This window comes from Rhinolophus sinicus, linkage group LG02, assembly GCF_036562045.2.
Source record: "Rhinolophus sinicus isolate RSC01 linkage group LG02, ASM3656204v1, whole genome shotgun sequence".
NCBI classification, from domain to species: Eukaryota; Metazoa; Chordata; class Mammalia; order Chiroptera; family Rhinolophidae; genus Rhinolophus; species Rhinolophus sinicus.
In genome coordinates this window covers 127,093,615-127,111,111 of record NC_133752.1, presented here as the reverse complement: position 1 = coordinate 127,111,111, position 17,497 = coordinate 127,093,615, and the positions used below count along the sequence as shown (strand labels likewise).

The window sequence follows — 17,497 nt, the reverse complement described above, 5'->3', positions numbered from 1 at the left end:
GATAATTAATCTGTTATACTATTGATTATATGATGCATCCTAATTGTAGAGATATTAAAATATGAGAACAAATATGTTTTAGATTAAATATTATATACTTAACTGCATTTTCTTTCTTAAAAAATGTTATTTGGATGTATAGTTTTTTGAAGATTTCATGCATGATTGGACAATGGACTTAAGTTTTGGTTACTTCAAAAATCACTGTTTTAAAGAGATGATTTTTGACAGGATTGAACAGGTTTCATATTGTTCTAAGTAGATAGGATAAATTTCTTAGCATACTGAAATATTTATTTTAGATCTTTTCTTCAAATAAAGGTGTCAATAATTTGTAAATAAAGGCACCCAAATTTCTCATCTCTCTAAATCAGGTAGCCAAAACTTTGCAAAGATCTTTAATTTTATGGTTTTATTTCAGTATGAAATGGTTATTTCCAACAAAATTCTGAACAGCCTTATTTGCCTTTTGTCCAGTTTGACTTTATTTCCTTTGTAATATATCAGAGTCTGAATAAGCTTTCTATGTAGAATCCTAATTCTCTTTGTTCTTTTCTTTATTAATTTTTTTTTTATGTCTCATATATTACTTAAATGAATTTGGAGAACTACTTAAACTATATGCTATGAAAAACATAATTGTTGGTACTTTATTGAAACAACTTTATTTAATGTTCTATGTAAAATATATGTATGCACATGTTATATTTAATGTACTATATAAAGATATATTGTGTTAGTAATGGGGCTACATAAGATGGATTATGTAGTTATTACTTTATTATTTATACATAATTTAAGAAAGGAAAAACTGTATTAAAATTGTAATATTCAATATATATCGATAACAAAAGATGAATACAAGTCATGTGTATACATGTTTTTGGCACCCCCGGTACCAGAAATTCTTATCTATGTACACTCTCTTTCTCCTTACTTCTCTCCTTTCACTGCCTCACCTTTTCCTGTTTTTCTCTTTCTATGTCTCTTTATCTCTCTCATTCCTTTAATTGATGATTTGATTTTTATGCAGAATCTTGGCTTAGTCTGCCTTCAGTCTATAACTCTAATTCTGGAGGATGATTTTAATAAACAAGTGACCCTTAATAGAGGAGGACAAATCCTTACCACTCCTAACCAAGGCTACAATCTGAATGGTAAGAAGCAATGCTAATGGTGTACTTTCCTTACATTAAAACAACAACAAAACAACCTAAATGGACTCTTCTCCCATTGGCTGATTATCCTAACTTTTGAGGGCCTGTATGTTGCCAGTTCCTCACTAGACATAGTGCAGACCACCATGTTTATGGGACTTAATGTTTATCTCAAGTGGCCTAAGTTTGGAAGGGGAGAGACACATGCCAACAGCTTCTTGTTTAAAATATTATAAATTCAAAGATATGCATAAGGCCTTTGGGGATCCAACTGAGTGCAGCTCTCCCCACCTTGGGAGGGTTGTGCAGGTAAGGTCAGGAAGGTTTTCTGAAGGAGGTGCTGCCTCATTGAGCATTTAAAGCTGAAGGTTGTTGGGATAAGAGAGTGAAAGTGTTCCATGCATAGTAAAGATGGGTAGAACTCTGCAGTATGTTTAGGGGGCTTGTTTGGCATTGCTAAAGCCTGAAGAGGGTAAATGGACAATGTCCAGAGATGAGAATAGGGAAATAGGTGGGGATGAGACTGGGGAAGGCCTTAGATACAAGGCATTACACATTGTGATTTTCCTGGGACAGACCCTGTTCATGTTTGTGTTCTAGTGTAGTTATTAATAACAGTGTCTTTTGCTTTCAGAAATGTCCCAATTTGTATTAGAAATTACATGATTATGCTACTCATTGTCATGCTAAGGAAGTTGAACTTGATGTAAAATTATCATATTTTACCATTTTTATATACACAGATGATAATCTCATGTGGTTCAACCAAATAATGAGTTTTAATGAGAAGATGGATAAGACTTTTTTTTTTTTTTTTTGTAGAACACTATGGAGCAGTGTGGAAGTGGCATTGAGAGATATTAGACAGGAAACATGGAGCATAGTTAGGATGTTATTAAAGTAGTGCTTGCAAGAAATGAGGAGGAACTGATCTAAGGCAGTGACAATAGAGATGGGAAGAAGACAGACTGAAAATTATTTAGAAGAAAATGGTTTGAATTTGGTGATGGATTTTACTGGGGAAGGGCAGGCAAAAGGGGATTGAAGTAATCAAAGAGTGATTCTCCGATTTCTGGGTTCGGTGACCAAAGGATGGCAGAAATTGTGATAGGGCTACAGGAGCAACTCTTCTGGTGGCAAAAGTCATCAGTTCAGTCTTGAACACAAGTTGCTTGTCTCCAACGGTGTCTCATAAAATGGTGCTTGTCAAGTGCTGTGCTCCTCTTTTTGCAGACAGCCTCAAGGGAATGGGGAATTTTTGAGGAAAGTGTCACTTCCTTATTGAATCACAACCAGTTTTGGGAAAAATTCACACACACACACACACACACACACACACACACACACACACTCACTGAGGAAAAGAGATCAGATTAAAAATGTCTAAGGACTCCCATGAGATGCTTGCCAACAGAAATTAGATTTGGACTTGACAATCTATTAAAAATATCTACTTACCACCTAGAAAGGAGGGACGGGAGAGCAATGGGAGAAAAGAAAGCAGGCACAAAGTGGCAAAAATTGGCCCTGAAGCCCAGGGGCAGAAACTGGAAATCTGCCTCCCCCGTGTCCCAGGCTTAGAAGAAGAGTCCTGGTGTTTCATGCTAGCATTTCAGAACACTGCCTCTGAATCTCAAAGCTGATTTATGTATGTTCTTTGCCTGTAGGAATTGTTGAAATTCAGACTCTGTCATCCTTATTTATTCTTCTAAAAACCACATTTGGTTTGAAGATTCTGTTTGCTATAGATGGGGAAAGAATTTATATTCAGCTCACCAGTGCATGGAAAAGAAGAACACTAGGTCTGTGTGGCACTTTTAACGGGAACATAAGGGATGATTTCCTGTAAGTATGATTTCGGTACAGCTAACATCATTGAAGGACTAGTAATTTAGAGAATATAAATTCTTTCATTAAAAATGTTTAATAATATAGCTTCGTCGTCACTATTCCAAGAGCTTCACATGGATCATCGTATTTAAATTTTGTAGCAACCCTCGTGATTAGTATCTCTGTTTTATAGATAAGAAAATGAACTGAGGCCCCAAAGTGGCAAATAAATAGCACAAAGTCACTTAGTGCAAATACAGTGGAACTGGTCTTTGAATTTAGGGGGCGTGACTCAGAGCCTGTGGGATAACTCACAGAGTAACTACTTGTTATTTTTTCCCCTGCCACCTTCCCCCTTCCCCCTGCCACCTATAAAACAGTATTTTAGTATTTTAAAAACTGTTACTATCTTTTGGTATTAATGATAGTAAATTATACTTAAAGAATATTGATATCTTTAGTATGAATGCTACCTCTAAAGTAACAGTTTGGCATCTAAGTTTGTTAGATTTTGTGATAGTTGGTGTTTCATTAGAAGAAAAGCCATAAAGTACATTCGTGCCCTTTGTACTGACAAAGCACTTTCACCTTCATGTAAAAAGACTAGTGTGTAATTTAGTGTGAATGCTTTGAGTACCTGTTATTGTACTAAGCATGGTGGGCCAATTTAAACAGTATGATGTGGTACACAAGGAGCTTGATCGCCGATCTGGAGGGGATGACAACCACTTCTGCATGTTCCTCCTGCTGGGGGTTCTCTCTGCCTCCTTATCTTTTTCATGAACTCTTATTTATATAGTTCAACCCAACTCAGACATTATTTGTTTCAACAAGTGAGTTCATATCATACCAAAGTTAATTTTGACTCTGTTATCTATGTAAATCCATCACTAATCTGTCTGGTTTTCATTTAAAACTGTGATGGCTTTGAGAATAAGGATTGCATCTTTGATGCCTGTATACTTAGGAGTTAGCATAGAACATTATGTGCAGTTGATAGTTGAACTGAACAGAGGACTTTTAATGGCACACCAAAAAGAATTAGGAGGGGCAAGGAGAACTGGCATATTTAAAAACTTTAATTTCAAAAGAAAATTTCTTTTATCATCTCTCCTGTGTGACTAATTTGTTTTTAGTTTTTTTAGGTTTTTTGTTTGTTTGTTTGCTTGTTTCATTTATTTGTAGGTCACAATATCGATATCTTTATCATAATAGTGAAACAGAAACTATATTAAGTGGCTTGGCTAAGATGTGCAAAAAAGACATTAAGTCTTCTTTCTCTTCCTTGTTTATCACAATGGGTTAGCAGTCAATGCTTAACAGATGGCAGATCTGTCTGCCTCTTCCTAAGGCACCAGTCTCCTCCATGTATAAACATTCAAGCATGATAACAGTGCAGGATAATATTTCAGAGTTGGAGATAACTTTCTAACGTTGTTTGGCTTTCCAGCATAAGCAGTTAAAATTCTTTACTTCACAAAGGTTAATGCGAATCTGCAAACATAGTGGAGTGGAAAGTATTAACTACTTGAAAATTTATTTCACATGCTTTATTATAATAAGTTAACTATGTTGAGCCAAATGGTTATTTTATAAAATTAAATACAATAAAAAAAAAGGGTCTATATTTTAACTCCTGATTTTTTTTTTTTTTTTTTTGTATTTATTGTTTTAAGTGAACTAAATGAAATAAGAGAGCCAAGCTCTGAGTTAGTGCCTCTTGGGAACCCTGACTACACCCCTCACTTTGACCTATTTTATTGTCCTTTGTAGGATTGAAGAGGGAAGAAGATAGAAACAATGAGAACTAGTGCAGTAATACAATTTCTTTGAGTTTCAGTGTTCTCCTTTGAACAAAATGAGAGTTTGGATTAGGTGTTTGCTGTAATTCATTACAGTTGTAGAGTGGTTTAATTTTGAGAAATAGGAAAAGGAAGGAAAGGGGAAAGGGTGGGGACAAGGCCTGGGCATTGTGGAATGGCTTGTGCAGTTCCCTTTTTTTCTCCTTTCTCAGCCTTTGTGGTGAGAAATTCCATATTGTTAATGGTGATTGAGCTAAATGGTAACTAAAGTAGTGAATTTATTAGGACACTATAGAGAGCTGAGATAAAGCCTCTTCTATTATTTAGCCATGTAGCAATTAATGGAGTAAGGGCTTGTGTTAGTCAAGTTTGCTTGGTCCGCAGTAGAGCTAGTCTAACCTGATTCTTTAAATAGTTTTGATGGTGTCTGGCACAGAGTCTAGTAGGGATTGTCAGTAAATATTAGCTGAGGAGTTAATAAATCTTGATGGCTGTTGGAGGTGGCATTTTAGTGTTTGGCTGTTAAACATGGTGTGGTTTCTAAGCCTGACTTCAAAAGAGTAGATGTTTTTCTTCCATTTTGGTTTGCTGAGGGAACTGAAGAAGTGAGCAAACTTGGATGAAGGGTGCCTTTTGTCCCATTTCCCCTCAATTTACATTTGGTTTGTTTGTCCAACCTCATGATGAAACTTCAGCTTTTCAGGCCTCATAATGGAAATTGAAATATTCAACCAGAATTATAGACTTTATTCTTGAGACATTTGTCTTTACCCTGAAAAGAATCATGTGAACTACCTACCTCTTCTTTCCATGCACTCTAAACCACACATACATTAATATTTTTGTTGTGTGATGTTTCGTTAAATAGGTACAAATTGGATTTGAATCTTGGCTCTGACACTTACCAGCTGAGTGAACGTTAATATTTATATGAGCTTCTGCTTTGCTTTCTCTCTAAATGGGGATAATGATGTTTTCTTTACAAGGCTAATATGATTATTAAATAAAATCATGTATGTCCACAATTTGACACATTGTAAAATTGTAATAAGAGGAAGCTTATACCATGTATATTTAAAAAAATAGTAGAACACTTCAAGCTCTAAGATGTCTCTGTAAATTAAAAAAAATAGTATTCTCTTTTTTTCGATATCTAAAGACTATGAACAAATGAAAGGAATGGGAGAAACTAAGATGAATATTATCTGCTTTCTAGTTCTCCATCAGGCATGATAGAAGGTACACCACAACTTCATGCAAATGCTTGGAGAGTTTCCTCCACTTGTTTCGCACCTGTTCACATACCTATGATGGACCCCTGTAACATTAATCAACAAAACAGTAAGTCTTTTTCTATGCATGTAAACTTAGGGGAAAGGTCTACATATTACTGAAACCTTCTAAAATTAGCAAGTTTAAGTTCTTATTTTCTTTATTATGATAAAATAGATGCCATTCCTTATGTATTTTTGTTTGATGTAGTGCCTTTACATATGCCTTGTTATGTAATGTAGGTTGTTTTAGAAAAGAACTCCAGGAAATGACAATTTATTTACCACTTTGCATTCATAAATTTACTTATTTTAGGTGTTTAGAAATCCCCAAGTTCTTCCCAGATGTGGGCTAGCATTTTGGAGAGATCAGATTATTTGAATGCTAAAGAAAAATCTCTGGAAAAACTCTAATAATGCTGTTATAGTCTTCGGAGGTCTGACTTCAGTTCCATAGTATCACAGCTCATGTGGATTCTCCTGTTTATTACTATCACATTATAAGTTCCGACTCATAGAATATATTATGGTTTTATAAATAGGAAGCGGTGATCCAAAGAAGCTTTGTGCCATGAAGCGTGTAACAATTTGAGGTGGTCATGCTCCAGAGTTGCAATTTGCAATGACATGGCAACTCACAGGCCAGAAATTCTTGGCTATGGATTTTTTTTTTTCTAAAGCAGCAGCAAACTGTGTGAAAGGCCATTTCACTGCTTAACAAAAGAAGACATATTATTGTTATCACTATTATTTTGTAAAATTTCTTTGTGAAAAAAGTGTGCATGCTTAAGTAGATTAAAAAATTTTTTTTGATTTGTTTCTTTAATTATTTTGGCTAATTTACTGTTTTTATGTAGTTTATAAGAATGCATTATTAATATTGGTTGAGTACCCATGAGAAGCCAGTACAATTTTGTAGTAGTTGTTTGGGAGGATTCTGTTGATTGTCATATGGTCCTTATTATTAATTTATAGTTTTGGTGTACTGGAAATACATAAGATAATGCTGATTTTAGTGCTTTTTATTTAAGCCAATATCTAAACTTGAAGAAGTTTGTTACCTCTTTGGTCATTTGTTTCTATCTATAATAAGAGGACTAGACTAAACTCTTTTGGTCTCTATGATTCAATACTTTTATCTCACTCCCATTTCAAAACACTTTCCCATATTCTGTCCTTAACTTTCTATTAATAGAGTTACTTCTTCTCCTTGAATTAGTCTCGCTCAGTTTGTTTCTAACTTTCTCAGTTCCCTCCTGATATTGCAGCAACTTTTTAAAAAATTTCTTTAATAACATGTAAGAGTTGGAATAGAGTCCAATTGATGAATTCAGTTTCTTCAGGTCTTTTTTAAAATTACCTCCTTTATTGCATGCCATACATATATGCAGATATATAGATAGATATAGATATATAGATATACACTGTAGACATAGATATATAAAATCACCTTTATCCCTATATCTTATGTCTTCTCTGATATATATTTTAGATACTATCCTTGTTCACCTTTGCCAAGGAACTACTTTTTTTCTTTTTTTAAAAATTTCAAATAGGTAAATTCAGAAAAATCCCCAAAGAAAGGAAAATAAATAGATAAAAGTCAAAAACGCTGATGTGGATTCCAAAAGATTTGTTTTCACAAGGATCTTGTTGAGTCACCCTTTTGCTTAATGTCAGTAGGAATATTTTTTGATTTACAAATCCTTAGGGCACACAATAAAAACCCTACTGATATATTGCTTCGCTTTGGAGTTCCTGGGGATTAGGAGTACGCATGCCAAGAGTATGTTGTAAAGTCTAAGTCATTTGTTTTCATATCCATATGCAGAACAATGCAAAAATATAACACTCAGATAATTGCCATGTATTTCCTTATCAATAATAAATATATTTAAAATACTCAACAAAATAAATTCGGTATAATTCCTTTGTAGTGAAAACATTCTGATCTCTGGCAGCTCGTCTGATCTCTCAAAGGCAGTGACAACTCCAAGATTGATTAATTTTAGCTGTGAAGAAATCAATGAAACCTAGGTCTACTACATTAAGGAATCACATAGCCTTTTCCAGAAAGGTGGGATCTGGATTGTTTTGTCAAATTTTGTTATTCCCATAAAAAATTGTATCTGATCAGTCATTCTCTAGGGAAAGGTCAACAAATTTCAAGAAGTGATTACACACACCCCACCAAAAGGCTTGGTAATTGTATTTCAATACCTTTAGCGTATGTTCCAATCCCTAATTTCTAGCCATTATTCATTTATTCACACATTTGTGGATTCATTTATCAAACCCTGTGCATTGTGCCTTGTGCAGACCTTATGTACAATGACTCTGTGGCATCTGCTACATTACCATTCACCTCAGAGACTCCATAGGAATGAATAATTCCCAACTACCCTGCATAATTGTGTATTCCAGGGAGTTGCCATAGCCTCAATCTGGCACCATTTTTATTGTGTGTGGATGTCTGGAGATAAGGATCCCACTACTTACCAATCCTTTATAGTAGAATTGGGGTGATTTCCTGAAATATTCCTCAGGCAATGGGGTGATTGAGCTTTTTCCAGCAACCCTTCTGTTACTTATGTGATTCAGATAAAACACAATATATTTTTTTTTGCTAAAATGTTATTGAGTGTAGATTAAGTACCATTACTAATATTACCAAAAGTAAAAACAAACAAATAAAAACAATGTAAGCCCAAAATATTGTCTCTTATTAAAAGCAATGCAGCATATTTCTAGGAATGCAAGATGCACGGATAGTTCTGGAACTTGATATTTAGGATTAAGATCTGGACTAGTAAATGAGGTGCTAATGGGGTTCTTTGTCTGTTAGTTGGATATGCAGCACATTGTGATGTCATCCATCAGGAGCTCTTTGCTCCCTGCCACTTCTACATTAGCCCTGGGTTGTACTATCAGCTATGCCGCCATGATGCATGCAAGTGTGGGAACCCCTGCCTGTGCAATGCTCTTGCCCACTATGCCTACCTCTGCAGCCAGCGTGGTGTTACCATTGATTTCAGAGCTCATGTCTCATTCTGTGGTGAGTATGATGGTGAGAGCACAGCTACAGACAATCAGAGAACACTTTAGAGATTTTTGCATTTGCAATTACCGATTTCATTTAAAAAAAATGGAAGGTCAATATTGCTTACATTATTTGAAATATAATGAACAAACGTGAAAAACACATGAAGTACTTTGTTTCTTAAAATCGGGGATATGTTGGATAGATCAATGGCTTTCGACTTTTGTTATAAGGAAACTTAGAGTGTAACTGTACGGTTTGAAATATGTAACAGAAGTAATTTGAAAACTTGAAAAAATTCTAGAAATGTCATATCTAAATATCAGAAAGTAGGGAAAAGCATTATGTGTTATAGTGGCACCGCTGATTTGTAGTTAAATAGGCAAGTTATGCAATAGACAAGTATTATCTCAAGGTCTTGGGGCTTAGTCCTCCTGGTTATGGTGTCTGCTGTTCTCATTCATGGTAGATTGTTTTCTTTCCTTATGTGTTCCAGAATTTTATTATGAGCTAATGTGTATTAGGGATTTCTCCCATCCTCCATTAGAATCCTTAATGACCTGGGCTTGAAGAGCATCACTCTCTCTACCTCTCTAACCCCCAGTGGTTTCGCAAAGCTTTTTCCTCTCGCTTCAGAGGGTTCATTGGCCAATTTTGATGTTATTTTCCCAGCTTGGGGTTTCTAAGACAATGATCATGTAAATTTAAAAGTAATGTAAATCCATATAACAAACCTGTGCAGGTTGTAAATCTAGGATTTTGGTTTTTCAGAGGATACTTTATTTTATCACAGAACCCACCGAGTTAGAGAGGCTTTCCTTGCATCTTTCTGTAGTATGGGCAGATTTCTTCTAGTCCAGGAGTTGGCAAACTACATCCTTAGGTGTCCTGTGTTTTTGTAAATAAAGTTTATTGCCCATTTGTTTACACATTGTCGATGGCTTCTTTTGAGCTACAGGGGCAGAGTTGAGTGGTTGTGATAGGTCCCATATGTCCTTCACAGCTGAAACTATTTACCAGAAAGTTTGCTAACCTTTGCTATAGTCCATCTTTGCAACTGAGGATGGAGCGTTTTTGAGGGTCCAAGTAAAGGGTCTCCCAATTCCTTGCCTTATAAAGGACCAAGTTTCATTTTTCATTCATTTCATTCATTTTTCATTAGATTTAGTAAGTTAAATCTAAAGTCCAACCGATTGATCCTCCTCTCCTCTATTCAAATTTCTGGATTTTACTTCCCTATTCACTTCTGGCATCTAGAGATGTTACTCACCTCCTCCCTCCCCCCCTAATTTTTTTCTCTCAAGATCAATTATACATGTCACATAATTTTAGTCGTATATTTTTTCCCCAGTATTTTCTGGGAGTTTGTACAAGTGTGTTTTTAGATTGTTTTATTTTGCCTACTTTAATCAGTTAAGTTTGGTCTAAACAAAAATTGGAAAGGTTTAGAAAAAAGTATAAATATGATTAAGAAGGAAAAAATAAGAGCTATGAATATGGATCAATAAAGTCAAATTTTGTCTTACTTGTAGAAGACTAAAAATTTACTTAGGTTTAAATAACGCCCTAAAGAAGATAATGTCAGCATAGCGGTAAATAGATTTAAAATGTGAGGGCAGGAAGTTTATGTACACATATAAAATACTTTAAATATTTTTTAAAACTATGGTACAGGCTATTAAAGAATGTTATGGAATGTCACTCTTAGAACTATTTCAAAATTGAAATTTTATTTCTCTGTTGTATTGCTATTGAAGCAAAGATGGTTTAATTAGTTAACTTCCGTTCCAGATTCTGTAAGGTTCTAGGTTTGTTGATGTATGATATCTTTTTCTTTCTCATGATTTATATCTGTCTTAGACCTCTCACCCAGCATAAAATGCTTCTCTACTCTGTGGCAATCTCTCTCCTTTGTCCTCAGGGGTGGTGTGCCAGAAAGGCATGTTGTACCATCACTGCTCCTCCTTTTGTCGCCGCTCCTGCATTTCTCTCTCATCCCCGGAACAGTGTACCGATGATTGTGCAGAAGGCTGCAACTGTCCTGAAGGCAAATACTATGAAGACACGCTTAGTTTTTGTGTGCCCATGTAAGTCACAAGAATAAATGGGTTGCCAGCATCTGCTTTTTATCTCTTTTGGCTCTTACAGGTTAGCTGCGCTTTCATGTGTCTTTCTTTTCTTTCTTTCTCACTCTAACTGACGTAGCACAATTTATTGGAAAAAATAATTTTTCCCACTATTGCAGTCACTCTTATCCATCAAATAGGTGTGCGTATCTGCAAAGATCTGCTTGTGAGTCATGTCTTTAATATTTCTTATTTATTTATTTATTTATTTACTTATTTATTTATTTTTAACCCTGTATATGTTACAAATACAGAAAGAGTTAAGGAATCTGATGGTTAATCCTGGAGAATATTTATACTTGTGTTTACCATATCAAAATTAATAACAAGATTTATGTTTCACCATCATCTGGCAAATTTGAGGAGCAGCATTGCAATGTTGGTCAGCACTCAGAAATTTCTTGAATATCACATGAGATAAGAGACTTTTGGCTTATCCATAGGGTTAAATGATATATTAGTTACTTTCTCTGAGGTACATTCAGGGACTTTTTTTGTGACTAAAGCAACACAATCTGTATTGTCACTAAAACAATGCAGATTTTCTATCTTAGAAAACAAAATTTAAAGCTAGGTAAGACTTCACATTTAAATGGTGTCTGTCATTTGTATAACAGAATTCATTGTAGTCTCAAAGAATAATTCATCTTTAGAGTGTGCCTTACAATTACCAACACAGAGCATAAGGTCTCCTTGAATTTTAGTGTTTTTTTTTTTTTTTTTTTTAATATATATCCTATTTCATTAATTTAAGTTTTTTTTTTCCTTATAGATTTCATTGCCGGTGTCATTACAGGGGCAGTGTTTATCAACCAGGAGAGCTCATCCCAACACCCTCAGGCTTATGGTAGATTTCAATGATGATGATTGTACTTGACAAATAACATGTACTAATATAATTTCTTAACCGAATCCATAAATTAAAGTATGATTATTGTAATTTAAAAAATACAGGTACCGTTTAAAACCATATATATTACATTTCAACATGGAATGCCTGTCTTGTATTCATAACTGCAGAAAAGAGTTATGCATCGAAGTTTCATGCAGTGAAATGGAAGCCCTTTGATCAGTTCGATTCTTAGAAGTTAAGAGTGAGATGGATGTTCAAATAATGCAAGTTACTGATGGGTTTTAGTTTTGTGGTTCATTCACTGGCTTAACAAGGAGCAATTCCAAAATGGATTTAACTATGTCACATGCTGGAGTCAGGGTACTGCCTCCCTAGAACATCATTAATCCTAGTGAGATGACACTTGTTCCTAGGAGAACACTCATTCAGATTGTAACCTGTCTGTTAAAGATACAGACATGTCCACGCAGCAGTCCACACTGATCTACATCCAACTCCTAACATCCCTCTTCTATTAGGTTGGTGCAAAAGTAATTGTGGTTTTTGCAATTAGTTTTAACCTCTTGAACCGCAATTACTTTTGCCCCAACCTAATCGTTGTACCATGGGTGCCCACAGATCATTGTAGACTGTAGTTAATAGTAGAAAATAATGATCACAAAATGATCTCACCATTACTAAGTACCTTCTGTAGTCCTAGCAGCATTCTAAGTGTTTTATGCCTATTATTAATACACTTACTTGTCACTGTAACCCTAAAAGATAAGTACTGGGGCTTTATTCCCAGTTTACAGGTGAAAAAAATGGTGCTGAGGCAGTTAAGCAACTTGATAATGAAGCCGAGATTCAATCTCAGGCAGCGTGGCTCTGCAGTGATTGTTCTCTTGCCTACTTTGCGCTGCAGCTTGTTTCATATTCACAGCAGTATACAGTCTATACTCAATTTACCTTACTGTTACCTCCATGTCCCTTCCTTCCACTCCTCAATCATGATACAAAAGCAACCAGCTCTTGGATCTTTTTCTTAGGTTGTACTACCGGCCACAGTTTCCTAAGCCAAAAATGAGAGTCATTTTTGACTCCTTCCTCCTGCTTAATAACCCGAGCCAATAAACTCCCAGTGACTCTGGAGTTTACTTTCTGCATGTAGTTGTAATCCCCCTCCTTTCCATCACCACTACTTAACAATGTCTCTTTACCTTCTCTTCCCTGGACCTTTCTACCTGGTTTTTTTTTGCCTCTAGTCTTGTCCCATTCCATTTTGCCAGGTGTTATGTAGCTCTCTTGAATTTAACATAATTGAATTTATTTAACTAAATTGGCAAAAAATTAAGGAATTATTCCTCCTCAGTGAAAAAGAAGATATATCATTAGTGTAGAGACCTCATTTGCCAGTCCTCTCAAAAAGCCTGTTGCAAAATGGGTATGATATGGAAGTGCAGGCTATGTGTCTCAGCTCCTCACTGCAATTCTCAGTGGGAGCAAATCACACCTCTGAGTGTTGTGCTAGTGTTAGACAATACATAAGCATATTTTTCATGTGACATGGCATATGTATCTATCAGTCAGTTTCTTCATGTGGGCTCAAATACAGAACAATCATCAGGTCCAAAGCTGGAGAAAGAAAAACTCTTTATGTTGGCGTTGTTGAGAATTGGTGTGTTGTTCCCTATCATATCTTTTTATGGGACCTTCAAGATTAATTTTGCCCGTATTTGCTTTTTGTCTTATGCCATGATTTTAGAACGTAGGTTGCAAGGAAGATGTGACTCCATTCTGTCTTCAATGCTGCTGCCAAAATGATTTCTCTAGAATTCAAACCAACCATATCACTTCTCTGACTAAGCTCAGTGGCTTACTTACCTCAGGGATAAAGTCTTAGCGTCTCAGTAGGAGCTGGTCTTTCCCTCTTTGCCATCTGCGTCTCCCATCACTTCCTGTATTGCACTTTATTGCATTAAACAGTGCCCTACCCCTGCATGGCTTTGTACTACGTTCCCACCAAATGTTATAGCCTTTGTACTTGGGTGAAAACTCTGAATTTTGGTCTTTGTATTCCCCCTGTCACAGTGTCCCACACATACGTTCGATAGAAATGTGTTGAACTGAAATAGCTCTCTCCTGATTAGACCTAAGCCAGTAACTTACGTGTAAAAAATTCTGTGGGGAAAAAATAACATTTGTATATGTACTCAATCAATTCTTACACATTATATTGTTTTTGATATACAGAAAAATATTGAAGTTTGGATTCATAAATTATTTGTTTACTTTTACTAGCCAATGTTCAAATGGAACTGTGAAATGTGATGAACCAGCAACGCCCTCTACTGGTAAGATGTAGATAGATATTTTCCTTAAGGAGAAGGCAGCTCTATTTCCCCCACTTTTCTCAACATGATGCTCCGTGCTTCCTAACTTTTTTTTCACATTGGAAATTATAACATTTGTAAGACAGTCTGCTTAGGGGCATATATGGCCGCTTAGGGACAGAGTTCATCAAACCAGGGTGCTGCCTAGGTGCTGCCTACCCCAGGTGCCCCAAGGGCTTCAGGGATGTGTATCCAGGTACCAGTTGACTCACTTGTGCAACAGCAGTTGAGAAACTACTGTAGACCAGCACTTCTCAGATTTCAATGTGCACACAATCACCTCGAGATCTTAAAAATGCTGATTCTGATTCAGCTGCTCAGGAGTGATGCCTAAGACTCTACATTTCTATTGATGGCCAAGGTGATGCCAGTGCCAGCCATTCCTAGGCTGCAGTATGAGTAGCAGGGCTCTAGGACTAGCAGCCATCACTTTAAAAATGGCACGTAAAATTACATCTACTGCCATTTCTCTTTAGAATGTCATCTTACACTTTCATATAATTCCTAGAGAGCATATATAATGGGGAATGCTATGTTATTTATTTTCACCATACCAAAAGCCTCAAATGTTTAGTCACTGTGGAGAAATTCTAGGCAAAGAATAAACAACTCTGTTTTCATTGATTTTAATGGGCAGGAGGAGTGTAATCTGATGAAACTAATTGCGAGCTGTTGCTTTGTTATTCATTTGCACGGCCATGTATATATTATTATAAATTAGCTTTGAATTGTATGCTCTGGATTTACTTTATGAAGATTCAGGCTATCTAGGGCTTCTCACAGGGTATGTTCATGGACCACACACATATTCAGTAGCTATTGGGCCATCCCTGCCTTCTGCCATTTGCTTCAGGGTGACTCAGAGTTAAAGAAGGGGAAATCCAGGTGGCCAGATTTTTCACTAAGGAATACACAATATTTGGTCCATTTGGTCACAAATAAGGAAACTTATTTAATCCCTCTGAGCCCAAAAGCTTTCTGGAGGCATATGTAGTTCCTAACCTACCTATCATTATGTCCACTTCTGTACATCACAGTATAGTGAGGACTGATGTCCAATAAGGACTCAGGAGAAGCAAGATCTAAAAGTATCATGTGCTCATTATAAACACATGGATTTGTAAAGTTTAAACATACTAATTGTCATTCTTCAAAAGTTGATGACATATGTTTGCCTTAATCAAAATATTCTGTTCGTTGACCTCAGAAAATTACATACTAGTTGTTCCATTATCTCTTTATGTAATGGGTTTCAAACTCAAAATAGGTTTTGGAAATTTAGGTGACTAAAGGGAAGCTAGCTAGAGAATGTTTGTAAATAGATTAACCAAACATCATAGAGTAAAAGAATCACCTAATAATAATTGGTAAAATATTCTACAGTGACTTGTGTTTTGATGACAAATATAGTTCAATATGATTATCTGTCTATGGATCAAACATAAAGTTAATGATACTTTGTCTGTGCCTTGTCCCTGAAGTTCATGCCTGCCCCGAGGGAAAAGTATATTTCGACTGCAGGTTTCCTGACGCTGAATTACCAGCTGGTGGTGTAAATTGTGAGATTACATGTGCAAACCTGGCCATGAACTTCACTTGTGCCCCATCCTCACCCTGCATAAGTGGCTGTGTTTGTGCTCCAGGGTAAGCCTATTTTTCTTGGTAATACATAACATTCAGGATTTAATAGAAAACACAAGCGCACTTAAAAACACTATTTACAGAAATAGCTAAAATGGTTTTTCTGACTGGTGGCTAACCACCAGTCAACCAGATAACCACTTCTAGTTGGTAACTAGAAGACCATTTAATAATTGTTCTATGTTCATGTAACATATCACCTATGTTATCTGTGAGATATTACATACCACATATAATGTGTGATTAAATAGTCACACATATGTATGTGATGTTATTAAAGTATACTGTGTGTACAATATTATTAAGGTACAACAGTATTAAAGTATTAAAATAGTATTAATTAATTAATATAATATTAAAGTAATATAGTGAATTGATGAGAAACTCATTTCAGGATGGACTTGGCATTCACTCCCTGATTCAACTGCAATTTTGCAAAAGTGATAGTGGGCCACTCTTCATTGACAACACTTTAAGTGCATGTCTTTTGTATATTCTGTTGTGCTGTTACTACTGATGTTCAGTTATAATGGTGATGCCAACTGCTTTATCTAATGGATGTTACAGAGAATGGTGTGTGGAAGCTACGGAGGGCAGTGGGTAACAGTGGAAGCTCTGGCTCAGACATACCAGAGTTCAAATCCCAGCTCTGCTGTTAGCTGAGCGATTTTTCTGCAACTTCCTTGAAAGCCTCAATTAGGCGTTATGAAGTGTGTGTGTGTGTGTGTGTGTGTGTGTGTGTGTGTGTGTACTTAGTAAGTAGGGGTTACTATTTTATGGCAGCATAATCTACTCTTGTCTTTGTAAATTCCCTTTAGCAGTAGGAATGCCTAGTACACGTGCAGACAAATACAGAATCCGGTGCTATCAGCTTCTTGCTGGCACACATATAATCTGGCCACATTAGCCCTCCCTCTCCTGGTAATAAATAGAGGCAATGCTCAGAGGGAGGGCCACCTAAGGCAAATAGGTCACCCATTCTTCTTTGATGAACACATTCACACAAAGGGATTCCTGGGCTCAGTTCATAGAAGCCATGAGTGAAGAAGAGAGAGGTTTTGTGGTTTGTTTCCCTGGAGAGTTGCATTTGTCTGAATGGTCCCCATCTAAAATAGGTCTAAGAGCCAAGTAAGTTGGGATTGTACCAATCTCTTTAGAGAGAAAGGACACAGGAGGAAGTTGAAAGAACAGCCTGCATGGGAAAATAAAGGCAGGTAGAAATCAGGCTAGAGCAGATGAGCAAGGAAGACATTTTAGTAAAAAGGACCAGGGAAAAATAACCTTTGTTATGATAAAATAATTGAAATTCAGAACATTGCTTGATTTATTTGATTTGATTACAACTCTTACGGAAGCATTACTGATTAGATACAGCTACATCCTAATTTTGTTTCATATGCTTTTG

General features: G+C 36.0%; 1 protein-coding gene across 2 annotated transcripts in view; it reads left to right on the top strand.

Moving 5' to 3' along the window:
• Positions 1 to 17,497, top strand: part of OTOGL (otogelin like) — a 142,526-nt gene that overhangs the window by 36,018 nt on the left and 89,011 nt on the right. For both annotated transcript variants that reach the window (XM_019751251.2, XM_074325364.1), the window contains 8 exons: positions 1,034 to 1,157; positions 2,825 to 3,002; positions 6,006 to 6,130; positions 8,906 to 9,115; positions 11,022 to 11,187; positions 11,999 to 12,073; positions 14,360 to 14,412; positions 15,933 to 16,095. In XM_019751251.2, coding sequence (XP_019606810.2) covers positions 1,034 to 1,157; positions 2,825 to 3,002; positions 6,006 to 6,130; positions 8,906 to 9,115; positions 11,022 to 11,187; positions 11,999 to 12,073; positions 14,360 to 14,412; positions 15,933 to 16,095 — 1,094 coding nt within the window. The remainder of the gene's footprint in view (positions 1 to 1,033; positions 1,158 to 2,824; positions 3,003 to 6,005; positions 6,131 to 8,905; positions 9,116 to 11,021; positions 11,188 to 11,998; positions 12,074 to 14,359; positions 14,413 to 15,932; positions 16,096 to 17,497) is intronic.